This window comes from Pipistrellus kuhlii, unplaced genomic scaffold (genome assembly GCF_014108245.1).
Source record: "Pipistrellus kuhlii isolate mPipKuh1 unplaced genomic scaffold, mPipKuh1.p scaffold_m20_p_9, whole genome shotgun sequence".
NCBI classification, from domain to species: Eukaryota; Metazoa; Chordata; class Mammalia; order Chiroptera; family Vespertilionidae; genus Pipistrellus; species Pipistrellus kuhlii.
The window spans coordinates 56060421-56080080 of NW_023425595.1; the positions used below are offsets into that span (position 1 = coordinate 56060421).

Genomic DNA, 19660 nt, shown 5'->3' on the forward strand with positions numbered 1-19660 from the left:
TAGCCATGTTTTAATATGTAAACACTAGTGTCCCAGTGCACAAATTCGTGCATATTGAAAGGAAATTAATTAAAAGGTGGCCAGCAGAGAGGGACTGGATGAGAAGGGCTGGACATACCCTGGATCCAACCTTCTGCAGTTCCCTCCTGGCATCTGTGGAATGAGCAGATTCCCTCCTGCAGGTGGGGTCCCTGGCCTGCGGGAATCAGGCCAAAACCAGCTCTCTAACATTCCTCAAGGAATCCCAGAGTGTGAAAGCACTCTGCAAAGTTGCTGTTGTACGGGGTGTGGAATCCAAATGCAAGTGTGCAGTAAACCAGATTAAGGGTGATAGTGCCCCAGTAATAATATAACCCATGGCCAAAGGTGGAATCATGCAGACTCGTGAGGACTAAGACTCCCTTCTCTCTGGTTTCAGAGTGTGTCACCCCAGAACCACAGCTGCCAGATCACTGCAGCTCAGCAGCTTGTGCGTTGAGTATCTGCCGCCTATTGATCAGTACACAACATATAGAACAGTCGGATGGTGGGAGAGACACTTAGCATATTAGCCATACACACACATACACACACACACACACACACACACACACACACACACTAGAGGCCTGGTGCACAAAATTCATGCATGGGGGTTGTATTCCTCATCCCAGCCCTCTCCAATCTGGGACCCCTTGAGAAATGCCTGATTGCCAGTTTAGGCCCAGGATCGGGCCTAAACAGGCAGTCTGACATCCCCCTCAAAATCTAAGACTACCCTCCCCTGCAGGCCTGGTCACCCCTAACTGCCCTCCCCTGCAGGCCTGGTCATCCCTAACTGCCCTCCATAGCAGGCCTAGTCCCACCCAACTGCCCTCCCCTGCAGGCCTACCCCCCCCCCCCCAACTGCCCTTCCCTGAAGGTCTGGTTGTCCTCAACTTCCCTTTCTGCCAGGCTGGCCACCCCTAACTGCCCTCCACTGCAGGCTTGATCGTCCCCAATTGTCTTCCCTTGCAGGCCTGATTGCCCACAACTGCCCTCCCTTGCAGGCCTGGTCTCTCCCAACTGCCCTTCCCTGCTGGCCATCTTGTGTCCACATGGGGCAGACATCTTTGACCATATAGGGGCAGCTATCTTGTGTGTTGGAGTGATGGTCAATTTGTATATTACTCTTTTATTAGAAAGGATAGAGGCCTGGTGCACCAGTGGAATTCGGCTGGTTTGCTCTGAAGGGTGTCTAGGATCAGGGTGGGGGTTCCCTTGGGACATGGGATGGCCTGGGCGAGGGGCCTGTGGTGGTTTGCAGGCTGGCCACATCCCCTGGTGACCCAAGTGGAGGCCCTGGTATCTGGCATTTATTTATCTTCTATAATTAAAACTTTGTAGACTTGAGTGGAGGCCAGAGTAAACCAGGAAGCTTAGCTTCCTCCATCACTGGGGAAACCCAACCCTCCTGCTTGCTCCAGAGTCACAACCATATATATATATATATATATATATATATATATATATATATATATATATATATATATATATATATATATATTGCTAACTTAAGAAAAAAAGGTGTTCAGACTTGGGACACTTTGACTAGTGTTAATACGAAGTAAAACACTTTTACAACCTGCTGCTTTTGACATCCTCTTATAAACATAACTATATGTGTCATCATGCAGCATTAACTAAGACACTGACAGAAAAACCATAGGAGTGACAGGATGCTTTCCATTGGGATCCCCAGGAACAAAAAGGTCTCAAAAGATACATCTGTTGACATTTAGTGTCCATATATTTTCATCTTGGACTAAAATTTTTGATGAAAAATAAATCAATCAAAAGAATTAGTATTGCTAAGATTGAGTTTAAGAATACATTTGAACATGCTGATACACTGGGGAAAAAATAAACAACACTTACTCATTCCTTATCATGCTGCTAGTCTACCTACATTTCACATGTAAAACAAATTGGTCAGAGAATAGGCTTTTCTTCAAAGAATCTCCATAAATTGACTGAATGGCATGCAAATAACTGAGACCTAAGTCACTGTCTCTCTAATGTTTGCTAATAATGTGAAAACAATGACAGAGACTCATAAGGCTGCTGTCAAAAGTGTGCATACAAATGACCTATTTGCACACATAAGTGTCAAACTTGTATAAGCTCTATTGAAGAAGTGATCCCAGGAAGTCATGGGCAGAATACTGAATAAGCCTCAACCAAGTATCAGAACATGATCAACATTTGAAAATAAGCCCTGAATCAGTGTCAGGTGGATTTCTCAGGAGTCCACAGGATGTCAACATAGGAGCCTTTGAAATGTAAAGAAATGTATGCACAGAACTCAAAGTGTCAAAGCAGGGGACTGAACTTCAGTATTCGCAAAGTCCATGCCCTTAATACTCATATCAACCTGTCTGCCTGATCCATTTTAATATATATTGCAAATACCAATGATAGAAAAGCATGAGGTTTACTGACAGAGCGCTTCTGAATATGAACCAGCCAATGCAGACCAACAGTCGAGCACACTCTTGCAAGACATGTAGAATTCATAAAAGCCACATTGATCCCTGATCCAGGCACCAAGATTTTGGCCAGATGGTGTGAGGTGTAAATCCATTGTATTTATATTTTTGTAAAATCAACATAAATCATTTGGGAATCTAGAAGCAATGTTTTGGAAACATGCACAGGCACACACCACAATAGATAAATATATAACCCCCACAGCGTATGTATGATTTATTACTGCTCAGACGCTAACACTGGGACAAGGATGTATGTACAGGTAGCCTTTCTTTGGGAGACATTCCTGGAAGCACAAGTGAGAATGTGGATAAACTGAAACAGGACAGGAAGAAAATGTAAGAAACACAATACTGCAGCAGGTAACTTCAGTTCAACCCCTCTGAGGAATCACATGAAACATACTTGGAATTGCCCCCCAAGAAGACCGAGAAGTGGGTGGTTTTTAGCCCCTAAGTTCCATATGTCTCTGTTGAGAGTTGTTCCTGGGGATATCACAGCCCCAGCACTCCCAAGCAGAGGAGGTCTGAGCAGGTGCCCAGGAGGCAGAAAACCCCAAACACATAAGCACTGCTATGGGCAGCTGTCAGCATTTCCAGGAACACAGACCTGGGCTCAAGGGGATAAGTCAGGGCATCCACAGAATCTGCTTCAGGACTACAAACATCACAAAATCCCAGCTTTCTGGATTCAGCAGACAGCTCTTCCTAAAGAATTGATGAAGTATCCCAGCCACTGAAAAGCGAAGGTACAGAGTATCTGAACCTGCTTCTTATTTTCACTTTTCTCTTGGACCCGCCCTCTTCATCTGACTGTCAGGTCTCTCTCCAGAGACCGAAGATGTCCTGTGCATTTCTGCCTGATAAGTCAGTGCACGGTGGTAGCCTAGGGCAGGTGGAGTTGTGTTCCCGCTGCCTCTGCCTTTCCTGCCTGTGTTCAGACTCCGTGGCTGTGGTTATCACACTATCTTTTCCTGACCTCCGCCCGGCTGACTGTGTGAGGAGAGGGTGGTGTTAGCCATGCGTGTGTCATTACATATGTGTCATGTTTCTGAGGGCTATGCTGTGTTTAGACTCTTGCCCTATTTTAATCCCAATCTAAGAAAGGAAGCCTGCCTCGTGGTCATACATTCAAAGCATCGGTGATTTTCTAATAGTCTCAAAAGTGATATTCTTGCACCTCAAGATCCATTGGTGAGGCAGGAAAAAATAGTAGAAATTCTATTTGTATTTACAATATTTTAAATGATGAGTTTAAAACACTTATCCTTTTCATATTTTATAATGTTATACAATACTATGTGTAGTTTATAAATACATACATATTAAAAGTGAGATCAAAGTTGGCTTTTTTTTAAATGAATAAGGTGCACCATCAAGATCTCTTGAAGTCCTTCTCTAAGAGATTGCATCTATTGTCCCATGGCCACATGGATCAATGACCTCAGGCAAAAGAGCAGATCTTCAAAGGGACTTGTAGACAGCTGCTGTTGAATGTGCTGAGAAGTTCCGACATTGGCTAACCTCAAGGCCTCATGGTTACACTGTCCAGTCCAAATGACTTGGGCATCTACTCTGAGTGTTTTATTTCCTCAGCCATGTAGTGTGCTTTTAGGGTTTGGTTAATAAAGGAAACAAAAAGGCCTTTGAAGAAAAAGCCCCTTAAAATAAGGCACTCCCGCCCACTGTTCCATCTAAGACATAATTGTCCACAGGAGTGATTCTAAATAATAATTTATGGGAAAGATGGTACTTAAATCCTTGGTGTCAACCTCAACAGTTTGGTTGAACACAATATAAGCAATACTATCTATTTTTTTGTTGTTGTTGTTAATCCTCACTTACAGATAGTTTTAAAGAGAGTGAAAGGGAGGAGGAAGAGACTTAGAGAGAGAGACATCATTGTGTCTCTCACATCAATTGGTTGCCTCCTGCACTCAAGCCTGCAACCAAGGTACATGCCCTTGACCAGAATTGAACTATTGAGCCAAACCAGTTAGGGCAGCAATACTATTTTTATTTACTATGCAACACTTTTTCAGTTTTAATTATGGTGAATAGATTTACTTTTCACTATGTTCTGTCTGCTCAATAATTCTATACCGTTAATTATCTACTGAACAGGACCTTGTTGTCTATAATACTTCCTTTAATCAACAAAAACATCTTGCAGATAGTTATGATTAAAAATGACATGAACCCTGGCAAGGTAGTCCAATAGTTATAGCATTGTCCCAAGGTTGTGGGTTTGATCTCAGGTCAGGGAACAAATAAGAAGCAACCAATGAATTCATAAATAAAGGGAACAAATGGGTGTTTCTCTCTCTGCCTCTCTCTAAAATCAATACATTAAAAAAATGACATGAATAAATTGTTGACATAATGCACTATTAAGAGATTCCAGTTTTGAAGGATACTTCCTGGTTTTGAAACAGATTTAATGATCAAGTTTTGCTACTGTTCTGGGCAACCCAGAATACAAGCTTGAAGGGAGTAGGAATAGCTCAAAAGCACAACACCAAATTAAAATTAAAGGGGTTAAATTAATCTACATATTTCCTTCAGAATTTATAATTTCCTTCCTCTCTTCTTACTTTTCCAGTTTGCTAATTATTGTTTGTATTTATATGAGGTAATTAATAATTTATTTCTGTACAGTGCTTTTCCATTTATAAGAAAAAATTAAATTATCCATCAACACTAAAATCCTATGGAAAAGAGATTGCTGTCACCCCCATTTTACATAAAAGAATGAAACTAAACAAAATTAATGTTTTGTCCAAGGACATTCAGATAATAAATGACAAATTCAGGGAAGTAAAACCCTACTTTCATGACTTCAAAGACACAACAGGCTTTCTATCTTACTGATCTTTATATAGTATCCAGTTTGTGTGTGTGTGTGTGTGTGTGTGTGTGTGTGTGTGTGTGTGTGTCTTTATCCAGAACTGCAGATATAGAATGTTGTTGTTTTACATAAGGACAGAGTAACATATCTTGATTAAATGTTTGATATTAGTTTTTTTTTATATTAGTTTTTGATGATGTCTGTATTTTGTTGACATTTGTTTTATGGCCACAGAGACAGCTTGAGTGAATAGTTTCAAGGAACAGAACACACAGTCTTCTTTGTAAGAAAGTGATGTCATTCAATTAGAGTCTATTTTATTAAAAGCACAGCATGACTTTTTTCTCTAATTGAGGTATCTTTCTGTCTAGGATCATCCTAATTATTTTTAGATGAAAAATTCAATACCATAAAGGATTGATTTTACTTAGGGCTATAAAAGAGAAGGTGGACACCTCAGGCTAACCACTAAAGTTGCTAAATATTCATTCCAGCAAACACAAATTACATCTCCTACTTGAAGTTGTCAATGATGTTTACATTGTTTTCCAAGTGGGCTTGCTGCAAATTCCAGAGCTCCTGATCCTATTTGCTTTAAAGTTTTCTATAAAGAAATAGTCTGAGAGCTCAGTTTTAATATTAGAAACCATGACTGGAGAGGGGTTCCCCTTCTGGATGCCAGTCCAATGCCAGTAGGTTTTCATGCTGGATAAGCAGTAATTTACAAGTTATTACCCTGAGAACATTTGGTCTCATGTCTCTTAGTCACAGGCACAAAAGAGTCCACCTCAACGCTATGATTTAGTAAGAACATAAAACAAAATAAAGTTTTCATTCAAAATTAAGTGTTTTAAAGAAAAATAAGGAAATAAAAAAATAAAAGACTCAAAAACAGTTTTGTTAGCACTATCCAGATATTTCTGTTCAGTTTTATCTACAGTTTGTAAAGAAAAGGATCAATGATACATCAGAAGGTGGTTCTCTGATTTTGAGACACATAGTGTGTGGTTACTCTGATTAGTTCTTGTCCTCTGGAGGCCTCCAAAGAGGGACTACTTACGTTCTGTGAATAAGTGCAATGAAAAAACTGACCAATATGTGAGTGAGTAGGGGCACAGAAGCAGTTAAGCACATTTTATGAGTTGAGTAAAATAGAATACATAGAGTGAAATGGAAATAATAAAGGAACAATAACACTCATGTCTCTCCGAACAGAGAGAAAGCCCGCTGGGACAATAACACTCCCAAACCATTCCAATAATACAAAGGAAAATGCTCTGGACCTAATGTCAATGCAATGGTCTAAAAAAATTCTCATTGCATCTAGGCTGCTAAATTTAATATTTCGGGGGGGGGGGAGTAAAAGATGAATTGATTTCTTTATCTCTTTTATTTTTTTTTAAATGAAGCTTTTGTTTATCAGGCTTTATTTTTCATTTCCACAGCTGGAACACAATTACACTCGATAGACAGATGGGGTTTAGCCATGCTAATTACCATCATGATCAATTAACTCAGCTGCTGTTCAGAATGGGGAAAGCTATATCAACAAAATTCTGGAAATTTTCTCTTTTTTAAGATAGTTGTAGAAACATCACCTATCATGCATATAATGCAGGAAATATCCAATTGACTACATTATTGTGACAAAATGGGCTTTTTTTAATTTGAGGCCTTTGTACTCTATCTTTGCTCTGTCAGGAAACTGAAATGCATGCCTGCTGCAAAGACAATAAACCCAAAGTGTCACCATAAATAAAGTGACTTGCCGTGTACCTAGCTTTGGGGGTGGCAGAGCCAGTGGCTGGAGGCATCAGACCCTTCCTGTTTGGGTAGATGGCATGCTATCACTCTGTACCCTACAGTTAGGAGTCTCATGTGGCAGAGGAGAATGTGTGAATAATACGAAAACTAGTCACCTTCAAAATGTTCTGCATTAAAACATAGATATGTGTGCAACTCCATCAGCACTTCTACAAAATTAAAATTATATCCACAAATTTTATACATTTATATGAATAGCTCCATCAGGAGTTTTTGAAATTCCTGATGCAGCCTCTACTTGCTTTCTATCTCTACAGGCTGGAGAGTGCCATAGGCTAAAACGTACTGGCAATGTATGCCCAAGTATTGAGGAATCTTCAGTAACTCTAAGCAGATACAGGTGAAATGGGAAAAAGGCCTACACAGAGTTCAATTCAGGATGGACTCAACTCAGCGAGTCAGGCTCCATGCCAGAAAGAAACATGAGCATCCATTCTGCTTGTGTCTGTGTGGGTGCCTGTGTCAATTGGGGTTGCAAAGATTACTTTTTATTAAGGCTACTCTGCTATTCCTTCCCTACCCCAATCCTATCACCCTACAGCATCCATTGGGTCATAGATCTACAAGAGAAAAAAAAATGAACAGTAATACGTATGTGTGAGGAGAAGGGAGTTGAGGGAGTGGTATGATACCACAAGGAAAGGTTTATTTCTCCAAAGCCAGGTAAGTAAAATTTTTACTATGGCTATGATCAAATCATTCTTCCAGGTGCAATTCGATGAGCATTGTACATTCCCTACCCACTCCCTACACTCCCCCACCCAAACAAACAACCACTTTCTCTTCTAAGCAAGCACAGTATGTTATTCACATATCTACCATGTAAATTAATTTCACACTAATTTCTATTATGTAAAATAATCCAGAGGGCATGAGCCTTATCTATGCTAGAAGATACCTTGTCCTTTGAAGGAGGAAAGTGATTCCTATTCATCCTTTGGTCCTCAAAGCCCCTACTCCGCTGACTTGCTCATAGGAAGTGGTCATGAACTATTTACTGTGAGGAATTATTAACATGTTTCTGAGTTCATCTCCAACAAGCAGAAAGCTAACAATGTAAATGCTAAATAAGTCTGTAATTTTCCAAATATATATATATATATATATATATATATATATATATATATACATACATATATATACACATACTTCTGGGCCATTAATAAAACTAAAGAAATACACTTCCAAAGAATGATGTTGCCCTCCACTGATTTCCCACTAGGAATGACTATACTGGAAGGACAAACAGCATGAAAGCATAGAAACCACACACAAAAGTAAACCTAAGTAGAAAACAAATACAAACTGGTTTCAGACCTTAGCTGCATCCTCCTGGCAGCAGAGAGAGAGGACTCATGACAATCTACGATTTTATTGCAGCATTTTCATTGCCTCTCTTATCCACTGTGTAGGCCAACTGTTACTTTGCCAATCATTCAAGCATTTCTAGTTACACATCATGATGAATTCCCTCTGTTAGGAATTTTGCAGTTTCAAGGTTGAATAAGATAAGGTATTTAACATTAAAAATAACCAATGTTGCAAACATCTCCTGCAAATACTTTTAATGAAATGAAGATATAATATGTAAAACATAAGTATAAAAAAGATGCAATAAAGGTGCTGACTTTCAAACCTCTAGTTTTATATTTTAGTCTAATGCACACCATTGTTCTTAGAGATTACTGAAGTATACTGCTTTAAAATTTTGGCACCTTTCCTGAGCTGCATTGAAAATCTCAAGTGATGATTTCACTGTCTTAATAAATCTTGATTACACTTTATTTTATAAGTAATACCTGTCTCATAAGACTGAAATCCAAACACATCAAGCTAATATACTTGCTTACCAGGTTTTAATTATAGTATATGCTACATAAAGACATTTATACAACTACTCTATTTTTTTTAAAGGCATTTATTTTGCTCTGTAAAGCAAGCAATTGTGCTTTAAACATCAAGTGATGGTACTTTAAATGTCAGTAGAACCATCAATTAACTATTTTTTGCTGCATTAAGTTTTTATAAAGAGAAAAGTTATAAAAGGTATTATTGTGGATTTATTCTAAAAGTAACTTTGGAGTTATTTACTTGGCCAGTATGAAATCAGAGTCATCTTTTCTATTTTCTGTGTATTTAGGCTATACAATGAGAATTGATTTTCTAAGTGATAGCCCGAGAAGTTGCAGGAGACTCGCTTATCAAAGGAAGATTCAATTATGTTGTTATATTGTACTTATCAAGGAAGAAAGTAAGGGAACATATTTCACAAAAGGCTCCTCAAGAAAAGTTGCAATAACCTTCAGTTACTAGATTAGCACATCTAGATAATTCTGACTGCCCATTTCTTGGTGACCCATGCAACATGGATTTATGGTATAAGAACATTTTACTTTTAGCAGTATCTATATAGTGTATTCCCAATGACCCTCCAGTTGTTACATAATCAGAACAGGTTTTTAATTAAAATTTTGAGGTAAGAGAATTATATACAAGGTAGGGCAAAAGCAGGTTTCTAGTTGTGACTACATAAAACAGAGAATTTATTCTTGTATTATTATTTATTAACTATTGTATTATTTTCCATACAATCAATTGTAAACCTATTTTTGCCTAACTATGTATATACACTGAGTGGCCAGATAATTAAGATCTCTGAGTGCATAATAATCTGGCCACTCAGTGTATATACAGAGTTGGGCAAAAGTAGGTTTACAATTGATTGTATGGAAAATAATACAATAATTAATAAATAATAATACAACAATAAATATAGTATATATATTAGAGGCATGGTGCATGAATTCGTGTCTGGGTGGGGTCCGGCCAGCCTGGCCAGGGGGAAGGGACATGGGTAGTTGGCCAGCCTGCCTACTGGTCGAACTCCTGGTCAAGGGGGAAATTTGAATATTAGCCTTTTATTATATAGGATATACACTGAGTGGCCAGATTATTATACTTTCAGAGATCATTATAATCTGGCCACTCAGTGTAGTTGTTGAATCACCAATAGTGCTGAGTGAAATGAAAGATTCAAATAATATATAAGTAGAATTATTAAACATCCCCAGGAGGCTGTGCTTACCTTTTCAGATTCCAGGCTGTTTTGCAATAGAGGTTAAAATCCTGGATGGGTGGCTGAGCTAGAGAATACAAAGGATCTTTGCCAGTGCTGACATTGTGCGATCTATAGAGTGATGACAGTTAATTGGCCAAACCTTGAGGCACTTGAATTTCTTTGTTGTATTCTCAAAAAGGGTAAATTATATAAAATGCCAACTAAAGTAAAGAATGTCCACCAAGTCCTAACCGATTTGGCTCAGTAGATAGAGCGTCAGCATGCAGTTCAGTCCGCAGGCTGACTTTCTATCCACTGAGCCAAACCGGTTTCAGCGAAATTTATTAACTTAATATTTTGGGGGTTAAAGGGCCATCCATTTCTATAGATAATGAAAAATAGATCTAAATATTCCATCACTCTATAGAGAAATTGCAATTCTGGATTTCCCCCCCTAAAATTTTGTCAAGTCCTCCATCTCATGAAGGGCTGCCCTTCCAGTTAGAGGCCTCCTTCCCCTCAGCCTTTGTCTCTCCACCCTGGCCCTCTCCCACATGGGAATTTCCTACCAACCCTGAAAGCCTGCATCTTGAAGGAAGCCTTCTCTGACCAATAATCCTCCCCACCTTCTTCACCTTTTCTCCAGATATGATTTTCTCCATTGTGTGCCAGCTTCTGTGGTGGATTTTTTCACCTCCCAATTTTTATCTGTGCTTTTGTGCATGTGTCCTCTTTCAGACTGTGAATCCTGTTAACAACAGCCTAATTGATGATGGACTGCTTTACTGTCATTACAACTTAGTTCTAATCACTGGTCTGTTAATAACTACCTGGGGGCTTTATGTGACGAGGTCCATCTCACAGATGAAGATGCTGGAGGAGATGATATTTAAGGTATATAAAAACGCTAACATTCTGTGATTAGTATAGAAGAAAAACAGCCTAAAATTAATATTACTCAGGTGTGCATTCCTAAAACTTAGCATATGCTTCATATACAGTGGGTACTCGGTCAACATTTCCAATATACTGAATAAGAATATGGAAATAGTATGATCATTAGAGCAGTGAGTGAGACATACTTTTCATGAGAAGACAAACACATGACAAACAGGTTCCACAAAAATAAAATTATTTAGGCAGTTGCAAAATCCTCCTCTGAGTCAGAGTGCAGGACTTCTGATGAAACTTGAAATAAGGGGGTTGGGAGACCAGGCAGAGGACATCATCTTTTGGTTCGGAAATAGAAACACCTGGGAAGACTAAGCCCGGGAAGCTTGAGCTCTTTTAAGGCAAACTATTTTGTGACATATAGAGGGAAAAGCCGGCACACAAAGATTTCTACCCATCCACCCTTTGTCCTTCAGGACATTGGTGCCCTTACTCTGCCAGCTTGTTCTCTGGAGTGCCTATGCACTGGGGGCGCCGTGTCCTAGCATCAGGAGCTAGGCTCTATTCCCTTTCTCTTCGTTTTCTTTTTATTCCCCCCTTTTTATATTTTTAAAGGGAGAATCTTGCCCATTGATAATATTTAAGTTCCTTGGATTCATATGTGACTATAAATTGGCTTGAATAATTTTTCCAGCTTCATATAGTCTGGCCTCCAGCATGGCACTCGGATGCATTTTACACAGAACTGATGTCAAAGTGGTCTCCTCAAAGTTTCATCCACTCATCCAGCCCGAGTAATGAATGGCCTATTTCTAACCAGTCTCCCATTCTGGAGACCTTCTCCGTTATCCACACACACTCTCCTTTACCCTCTCCACTCCCAGTGGGCAAACACACCCTATTCCTCCTACTCCAGAAACATGTTTATTCTCACAGTGTTGGCTTTAGTCTTCTTTAGATTTTCATGTTCTAGTAACAGCTCCCTTGTTGGGCCTGTAGTTGTCCCTGCTGTGACATACATGTCCTCCATAAGTTGCAAAAACAAACAAACAAACAAAAATAAACAAACACCTGTTTTTTAAATCAATTAAATAAAAAAATCACAAATACCTGCTTCTAAACTTTTCAATTTCTATTCCCTTTCTCTTTGTTTTCTTTTTATTCCCCCCTTTTTATATTTTTAAAGGGAGAATCTTGCCCATTGATAATATTTAAGTTCCTTGGAATCATATGTGACTATAAATTGTCTTGAATAATTTTTTACAGCTTCATATAGTCTGTCATTCAAAAATCACACACATGCACACACATACACACATACACACACACACACATACACACACACACACACACACACATATATATATATAGCTTCTTAAATATTTTACTTTTCACAGGAAGTAATAGGCCTTATCATGAATTTTTATTTTTGTTCATGCAATTCTTTTTGTCTGGAGTGACTCTCACCATTTTTCACATGGAAAGTTCTTCCTTCAATGGCCTTGAACATCTAGCTCCTCTCTAGAGAGGCATCTCTGTTCCGCTCATTAGTATGCTGCCTGTGTCTTTGTAAAGGCACTTCCCCCACTAGTATGACTCCCCATTTACCATCAACCCCCACCTATAATGCAAGACTCTCAAGGGCAGACCTGGAGCCTGATCTATATCTCTTATGCCAAGCACTGAGCATGAGTCCTGCCATTAGGAAACAAGGACTCACTGTTTGGGGCTTAAATAGAAGTAGGAAGAATACAGTTCTCAGATGAACACAGTGATTATGAACAGGTTGTTCAGGAAAAGTTGAGGTGCCTTGGGTCAAACAGGCTTTGAAGGGCGAGCCTTGGAACCTCACAGACCTGAGTAACCTTGTTTCTATGTGAACAGACGTTCTTAGTTCCAAACAGCACAGGTTCAAGTGAACGCTGGAACACAGCAGGCCACCCCCAGGTTCCAGGGGCCCAGGCAGCTGGCACTGAGACCCTGAGGCTGGCAGGCATTCCCCAGGCTGGTGCGTGGCGGCGGGGCCCCTCTCAGAGGTGACTGAACCGAAGCGCAGGCTGGGCCATCTCGAAGGCCAGCTCTAGCTAGCCCCCGAACCGGTGCCCTCTGCCCACATGGCCCTCCTGGGCACGTGCCATGCTGGTCACAGTGTACTGTGTGCGCAGGGACCTCTCCGAGGCGACCTTCTCCCTGCAGGTCAGCCCTGAGTTCGATCTCCACAACTTCCGCCTCCTCTGCCAGCTGGAGTCCGGCATCCCCGCCGAGGAGACGCAGATCATCTTCATGGAGCGCATCCTCGTCGACGACCACTGCTCGCTGGGCTCCTACGGCCTCAGAGACGGCGACATGGTGGTTCTGCTCCAGAAGGACAACGTGGGGCGGACAGCGAGCCTGCCGCTCGTGGACTTCGCTGCCATGGCCACGCCGGGGACCTCCAGCGCCCGGGGGCAGCAGCAGCAGCATCACCATCATCATCACCATCATCATCATCAGCATCCGCAGAAGCATCCGCAGCATCATCAGCATCAGCAGCAGCCTCCACGGACACAGTCGGCCCGGCAGTCCGGAGGCTTGGCCTCTGGGGAGATACCTTCGGCTCACGGAGTGGAAAGCCCGGCCCTGATCCGGAGCATGCTGCTCTCCAACCCCCACGACCTGTCCCTGCTGCGGGAGCGCAACCCCCCGCTGGCGGAGGCCCTGCTCAGCGGGGACCTGGAGACCTTTGCCCAGGTCCTGACGCAGCAGCGGCGGGAGCGGGACCTGCGGGAGCGGGAGAAGCTGCGCCTCTACTCCGCCGACCCGTTCGACCTGGAGGCCCAGGCCCGGATCGAGGAGGAGATCCGGCAGCGGAACATCGAGGAGAACATGAACATCGCCATGGAGGAGGCCCCCGAGAGCTTCGGGCAGGTGGCCATGCTGTACATCAACTGCAGGGTGAACGGCCACCCCATGAAGGCCTTCGTGGACTCGGGCGCGCAGATGACCATCATGAGCCAGGCCTGCGCCGAGCGCTGCAACATCATCCGGCTGGTGGACCCGCGCTGGGCGGGCATCGCCAAGGGCGTGGGCACGCAGCGGATCCTCGGCCGCGTCCACCTCGCCCAGATCCAGATCGAGGGCGACTTCCTGCCCTGCTCCTTCTCCATCCTGGAGGAGCAGCCCATGGACATGCTGCTGGGGCTGGACATGCTCCGGAGGCACCAGTGCTCCATCGACCTCAAGAGGAACATGCTGGTGATCGGCACCACGGGCACGCAGACCCCCTTCCTCCCCGAGGGAGAGCTACCGGCCTGTGCCAAGCTGGTAAATAGTTCAGGGCAGGACGAGTCTTCAGACAAGGAAGGAACAAATGCTATTAGACATCCGGTCAAGGGACCGGGACCGAAAATGCATTGAGACGACGGTTCCAGAAATCAGCCATCCCACCGGAGGGGATCTCAAGTTCCCGGGAATTATTGTAAGACACACAAGCTCTCTGGCAATGTAACCATTAAAAAAACAAATCCGTAATCGCTAGCCCTGGCCTTGGGATAAGTTCTTAGACCCATAACCATGGGATGTGGGATGCCCTGGAGGTGGGATGGCCCCGTTTCCACACCCCTTATCATAGTTCACTGAACCTCATCCTGGGGAGGCGGTGGGGGCTCTAAGCTGACTTGCGAATAATCGATGAAAGGAAAAGCAGCCCCTTCTTTCAGAGACACGGTCCTCTCCGGGGAAGGGCAGTTTATCCAAACCAGTTGCTATTCTGTAGAATTCGCTGAAAGAAACCGTCACTGCTGCAGACTCGACTAGGCATCTGCACAGTAGTTCAAAGCAGCACTAGCATTATTTATAGTCAGAGAAATATGTCTGTTTTCACAGCTTCTGCTTTCTTTGGGGAAGTTCTTAGAAAACTAGGTCAACTAGACTCCAGTTGATTAATACTGATGAATGCCTGCTTTGAGCAGTGTACGGACCCGTTTCCGCACATACTGCATCTTCCCCTGGGTTCCTCTGGAGCCGTGCTCCCTGCAATTTACTCCTCAAAGCTGTTTCTGCCATATTTGAGACAGCGGATTTTTCTCCCAGAATAGCCTAAAACACTTTTCTCTTTCTCCTGAATTCAAAGAAAACCTGGTTCTAAAACAAAGGCGATCGAAGAGATTTTTAAAAATTATTATTATTATTATTGTTATTATGGTGTTTCTTAGAAGGCTAGTGGTTTCCTTGTGGTGGGGGTGGGAGAGGTAGGGGCAGGCGCTACTCCAGACCTTTAAAACTAATTTTGACTAGAACGTTTAAAAAAAAATCACGAAAATGTTTTCTCTGCTAAAATAACATTTGAAAAGTTCTGATTGCGAAGGTCTCTAAGGCTTCATTCAGCTCTGTGATCCATCTGACAAAGCTACTGTCCAACGATAGTGGGAAAGGGAGGATCCTAGATTTAATCACAGCCCGTGGCTAAAACACGTGAGAGAAACAGCTCAGCTGCCCTAGGCCTCTAGACTCGGGAATGATGTTTTCAGGACAAGACTCCATCAAGACTGGTATGAGAAAGAGAAGTGGATTCAAAATCAATAAAGATGTTATGATTTTAGCTATTATTTAGGCAAGTCAGGTCACATGTTATATAACTCAAATTTCTGATCTATAAACTGTTTCAGAGGGGAGAGTCATTTTCAAGCACAAAGATCCTATATAATAAAAGACTAATATGCAAATCAATGCTTAGGGCAGAATGACCTTCACTGTGACGCACACTGACCACTAGGGGGCAGACGCTCAATGCAGGAGCTGCCCCTGGTGGTCAGTGTGCTCCCACAGGGGGAGTGCCGCTCAGCCAGAATTTTACAGAGGAAATTCAAGGCTCAGAATTATTTTGAAATATTGAAATATCCACTAGCATAGTGTTTTTATTTTTATTTTTTCCAACAGCAATCCACATTTTAGATTGTGACCCAGTTCCACATCACACACACACATACATACAAATGCACATACGCATCAGACTATTTCTGAAACAAAAATAAAATGAAATAATATGATTTTTTTTTAAATCCTTTCCTGGGGTATTTCTTTGAATACTTTATTACCTGTCTAAAATATGTTAGACATGTCCCACTTGTATCCCACCAAAGAATCCTGAAAAAACTAATTCACCTACCAGCTTGCTCAATTGAAGTCTTTCTGATTTCAAATGTCAAGTTCTTTTTCAGTTTGTGACCTTCTTCAGCAGACACATTTGAATTCCAGAAATTGATGCAAAATTGTTACAAAGTTTTATTTTATGGAAACTACCAAGACACTACCAATAAAAATGACAATGAATAGCAGTAATCAGAATACACTCAACAATTACTTATTGAACATCCATAAGCATTGAGCCAGGTTTTTATAAACATAGAAATGAGTAAGTTCCAATTCTACTCCTCAAGGTAGGAGTAGGAGAACATCTTGTAATCAATTAAGAACAAAAAGAGTGAACATGAAATTAATAAAAATTAGTAATATGAGCAAATGAAGGTGTAACTTTTAATTTGGAGGTTATTTTTAAAAATAAGAAATAAGCCAATAAAATGCACTTTCAACATGCCTAAAATGCCCATTACTGAAATGCTGGAAAAAAAACAAAGAAACATACTCTCCTCTTACATTTCAGGTCACTGAAATACAATCTCTTAAGTATCCACTTTTGGAAATTAACTTCCTGGAAAATGATGACCAAGTCTTCATTTCCTTTCTTCCCATTAGAAATCATGATAAAGTAAATTCACATGATAAAATAGGCCTAACCTGTTTAAAATAATTAGCCATTTAAAAAAATCCATTCAACACTTGATTTCACCTAATGTCCACCTTACCTGTTGTTGATAGCATGAATTTCAAAACTACAGTAATACCTTCCTCTGCAGTTAAAGGAGACTGATATTGTTTGATTACGGTAGTAGAGCAACTGATGTTAACATCTTTCTTAAAATATGAGTCATACAATTGATCTTGTTTCTGTGGAATAAATCCACATTCCTCAAAAGAAAAAGACAAATGACCCTTTGAAGGAGAACACTGCACTTCTTGCAGAGGGCCATTCACTGACAGCCAACATCCCCAGAGAATACTTGAGTGAACGGCTAGGGAGTGCTCTGGGATCCACACCAGGGAACTGCTGGTGAGGACATTAACCGATGCTAATATTCTTTGAGGAAAACCAAAGAAGAACAATGGTAGAGAGATGTAGAGAAGGAAGGTTTAGGGGGCAGGGAGAGTGGGGGGGGGGGGAGGGGAGTAGGAGAAAGAAAAAGAAGCCTAGAAATCTGGATTGTTTTTAACTAATCATCTCTTGGTTTAGGTGCTGTTTTATAAAGTGGATGGGGACTGGGCTGCGATTGAGGATTAACCACCATTCCACAATACTTTATTCATTATGGCAAGTTATCAAAAAACAAAAATATTTTCACATTAGAGCCTGAGTCAAACTTGTTTTTGAACCTTCGTTTTTCTGGGTTCTCCTGTTAGAATGTGAGAATTTCTAAGGGTCACTTATTAGAAATTAGAGGTTTGCAGTCCCACTGTGAATGCTGTGTGGAGATGGGCACATCTTGGGGCAGCTTTGTGTCCTATTACTACATTATAAATGTTCTGATGACATGTCTGTCTCTCTATCTTTGAGAAAGACTTTTATGAATCCAGGATTTTCATATTTTCTAAGCAGGAAGGCTTATTTTAAGAACATAATTTAAAAGATAATTTTTCTCCTATGTTAAAGTTTAGAGGAGGCAACATGGGCCTAAGCCAGATGATGATGAAGTGTATATTTTCCTTCTGTGAATTTAAATATTCATGTTGTTGCCAAATAAAATAGGTGATTAACATTATAAGAAGATTCCATCATCTCTACCAAATCCTTACATTAATCACCAATCTACAAATCTTACCCTACCAGCACTTTACTACAAGGACCCCTTGGGATGAAAAGAAAATTAATTTAAAATTATATTAATTAATATATCCTCCTTTCAAATTCATATTATATCTGGGGATTCAGTTCCTTTATCTGTTAAAAACAAGCAAACACACCCAAACCTGTGTTTTGAATTCGTCCATCTCAGTAAAATTCAATATATTTTTCCAAGAACCTTGTAGTTGCACTATGCCATCCAGAGAGATAAGGAAATGTAAGTTATAGTCTTTGCCTTTAAAAAATGTAAAAGTCAAGTTAGAAAATAAATAAATAAATAAATAATTCAGAAATAATAGAATATAAGTTCAGGGTTTGAATGAAATGCTTCCCATTTGAGATGCTAGCTGTGGTACTACACTGCAGGATATATGGATAACATTTCATTGAGCACCTACAGTATGTCAGGCACTGTTCCAGGTGCTGAATTTCCTCAATGCTGAAACCTTTTTTTTTTTTTTGGTGCTCAACTGGCACTTTGGGCTACAAACCTACAGGAGACTCTCTCACCTTCTCAAAGGTGAGTCATTCAAGTTAACTTTGAGATAACTCAGCTAACCAAATAAGAATTAGCATATGGCATATTCTCAAGCTAAATTCCAAGGTAAAGTTTATGGTCTGTTTCTGCCTTGACTCACTGCGCTCACGTTGTTTCTATTATGGGCTTAATCTTGGAGCATGAATCAGCAGTTGTAGAAAAATACTTCCCCCATAAAGTTAATGGGAAGAATTTGAGGCCTGTACTCTGGATAAACAACCAGCAAAACAGGAAGAATAAGTTAACTACAGGTGATGAATCAATTTGATGGAACCTTTGCATATATTTGAACTGCAAGCAATAAAAGAACAGGGGTTCTCTTGAATAATGAAACACCAACCAGACAGCAATTCTGAAAATGTTTGGGCATTTGGAAAACCTAGAATGAGGCCCCAAATTACCAACAAAAATGTAATAAGTGATGAGATTTTCTGGAGAGATCATAATCTTGTTCATAATATCTTTCTTTCTTACTATTTTATTGAAGGCCAACAGTACCTATTTAATAAATAAGATTATGTGAATGAATAATGGACAAAGTTCCACATTAATAAATTGATACAATGAAAGTGGGACTTTTTACTTAATTTTAAAATAAAAATATGTGAGTTAAGATTACCTTTGTATAATTAGGATAAATGTGTTTTGGATTAATAACATGACTGACATTTATATGTATAGATTTGAATGTAAGTGATCCAAGAAATAAACTCTTAATGTACTTTTAACTTGCCCACTCTCCCACTGTTTGGGCTATTTATTTTTATTATTTATTTATTTAAAATATATTTTATTGATTTTTTTATAGAGAGGAAGGGAGAGGGATAGAGTTAGAAACATCTATGAGAGAGAAACATTATCAGCTGCCTCCTGCATACACCCTATTGGGGATGTGCCCCCAACCAAGGTATATACTCTGGACTGGAATCGAACCTGGGACCCTTCAGTCCACAGGCACATGCTCTATCCATTGAGCCAAACTGCTTAGGGCTGTTCAGGCCATTTAAGTAGTACTAGCAGTGGCCAAAGTATCCTAGTTTGTCTGGTACTGTCCTGG

General features: G+C 40.6%; 2 protein-coding genes across 3 annotated transcripts in view; one reads left to right on the forward strand and one right to left on the reverse strand.

Moving 5' to 3' along the window:
* PDGFD (platelet derived growth factor D) overlaps window positions 1-19660 on the reverse strand; it is a 203705-nt gene that overhangs the window by 100332 nt on the left and 83713 nt on the right. The gene's annotated exons all lie outside the window — the stretch shown is intronic.
* DDI1 (DNA damage inducible 1 homolog 1) lies at window positions 13265-14587 on the forward strand. The gene has a single exon (XM_036427205.2). It carries the CDS (start codon window positions 13265-13267, stop codon window positions 14522-14524), a length of 1260 nt encoding a protein of 419 aa, XP_036283098.1. The 3' UTR covers window positions 14525-14587.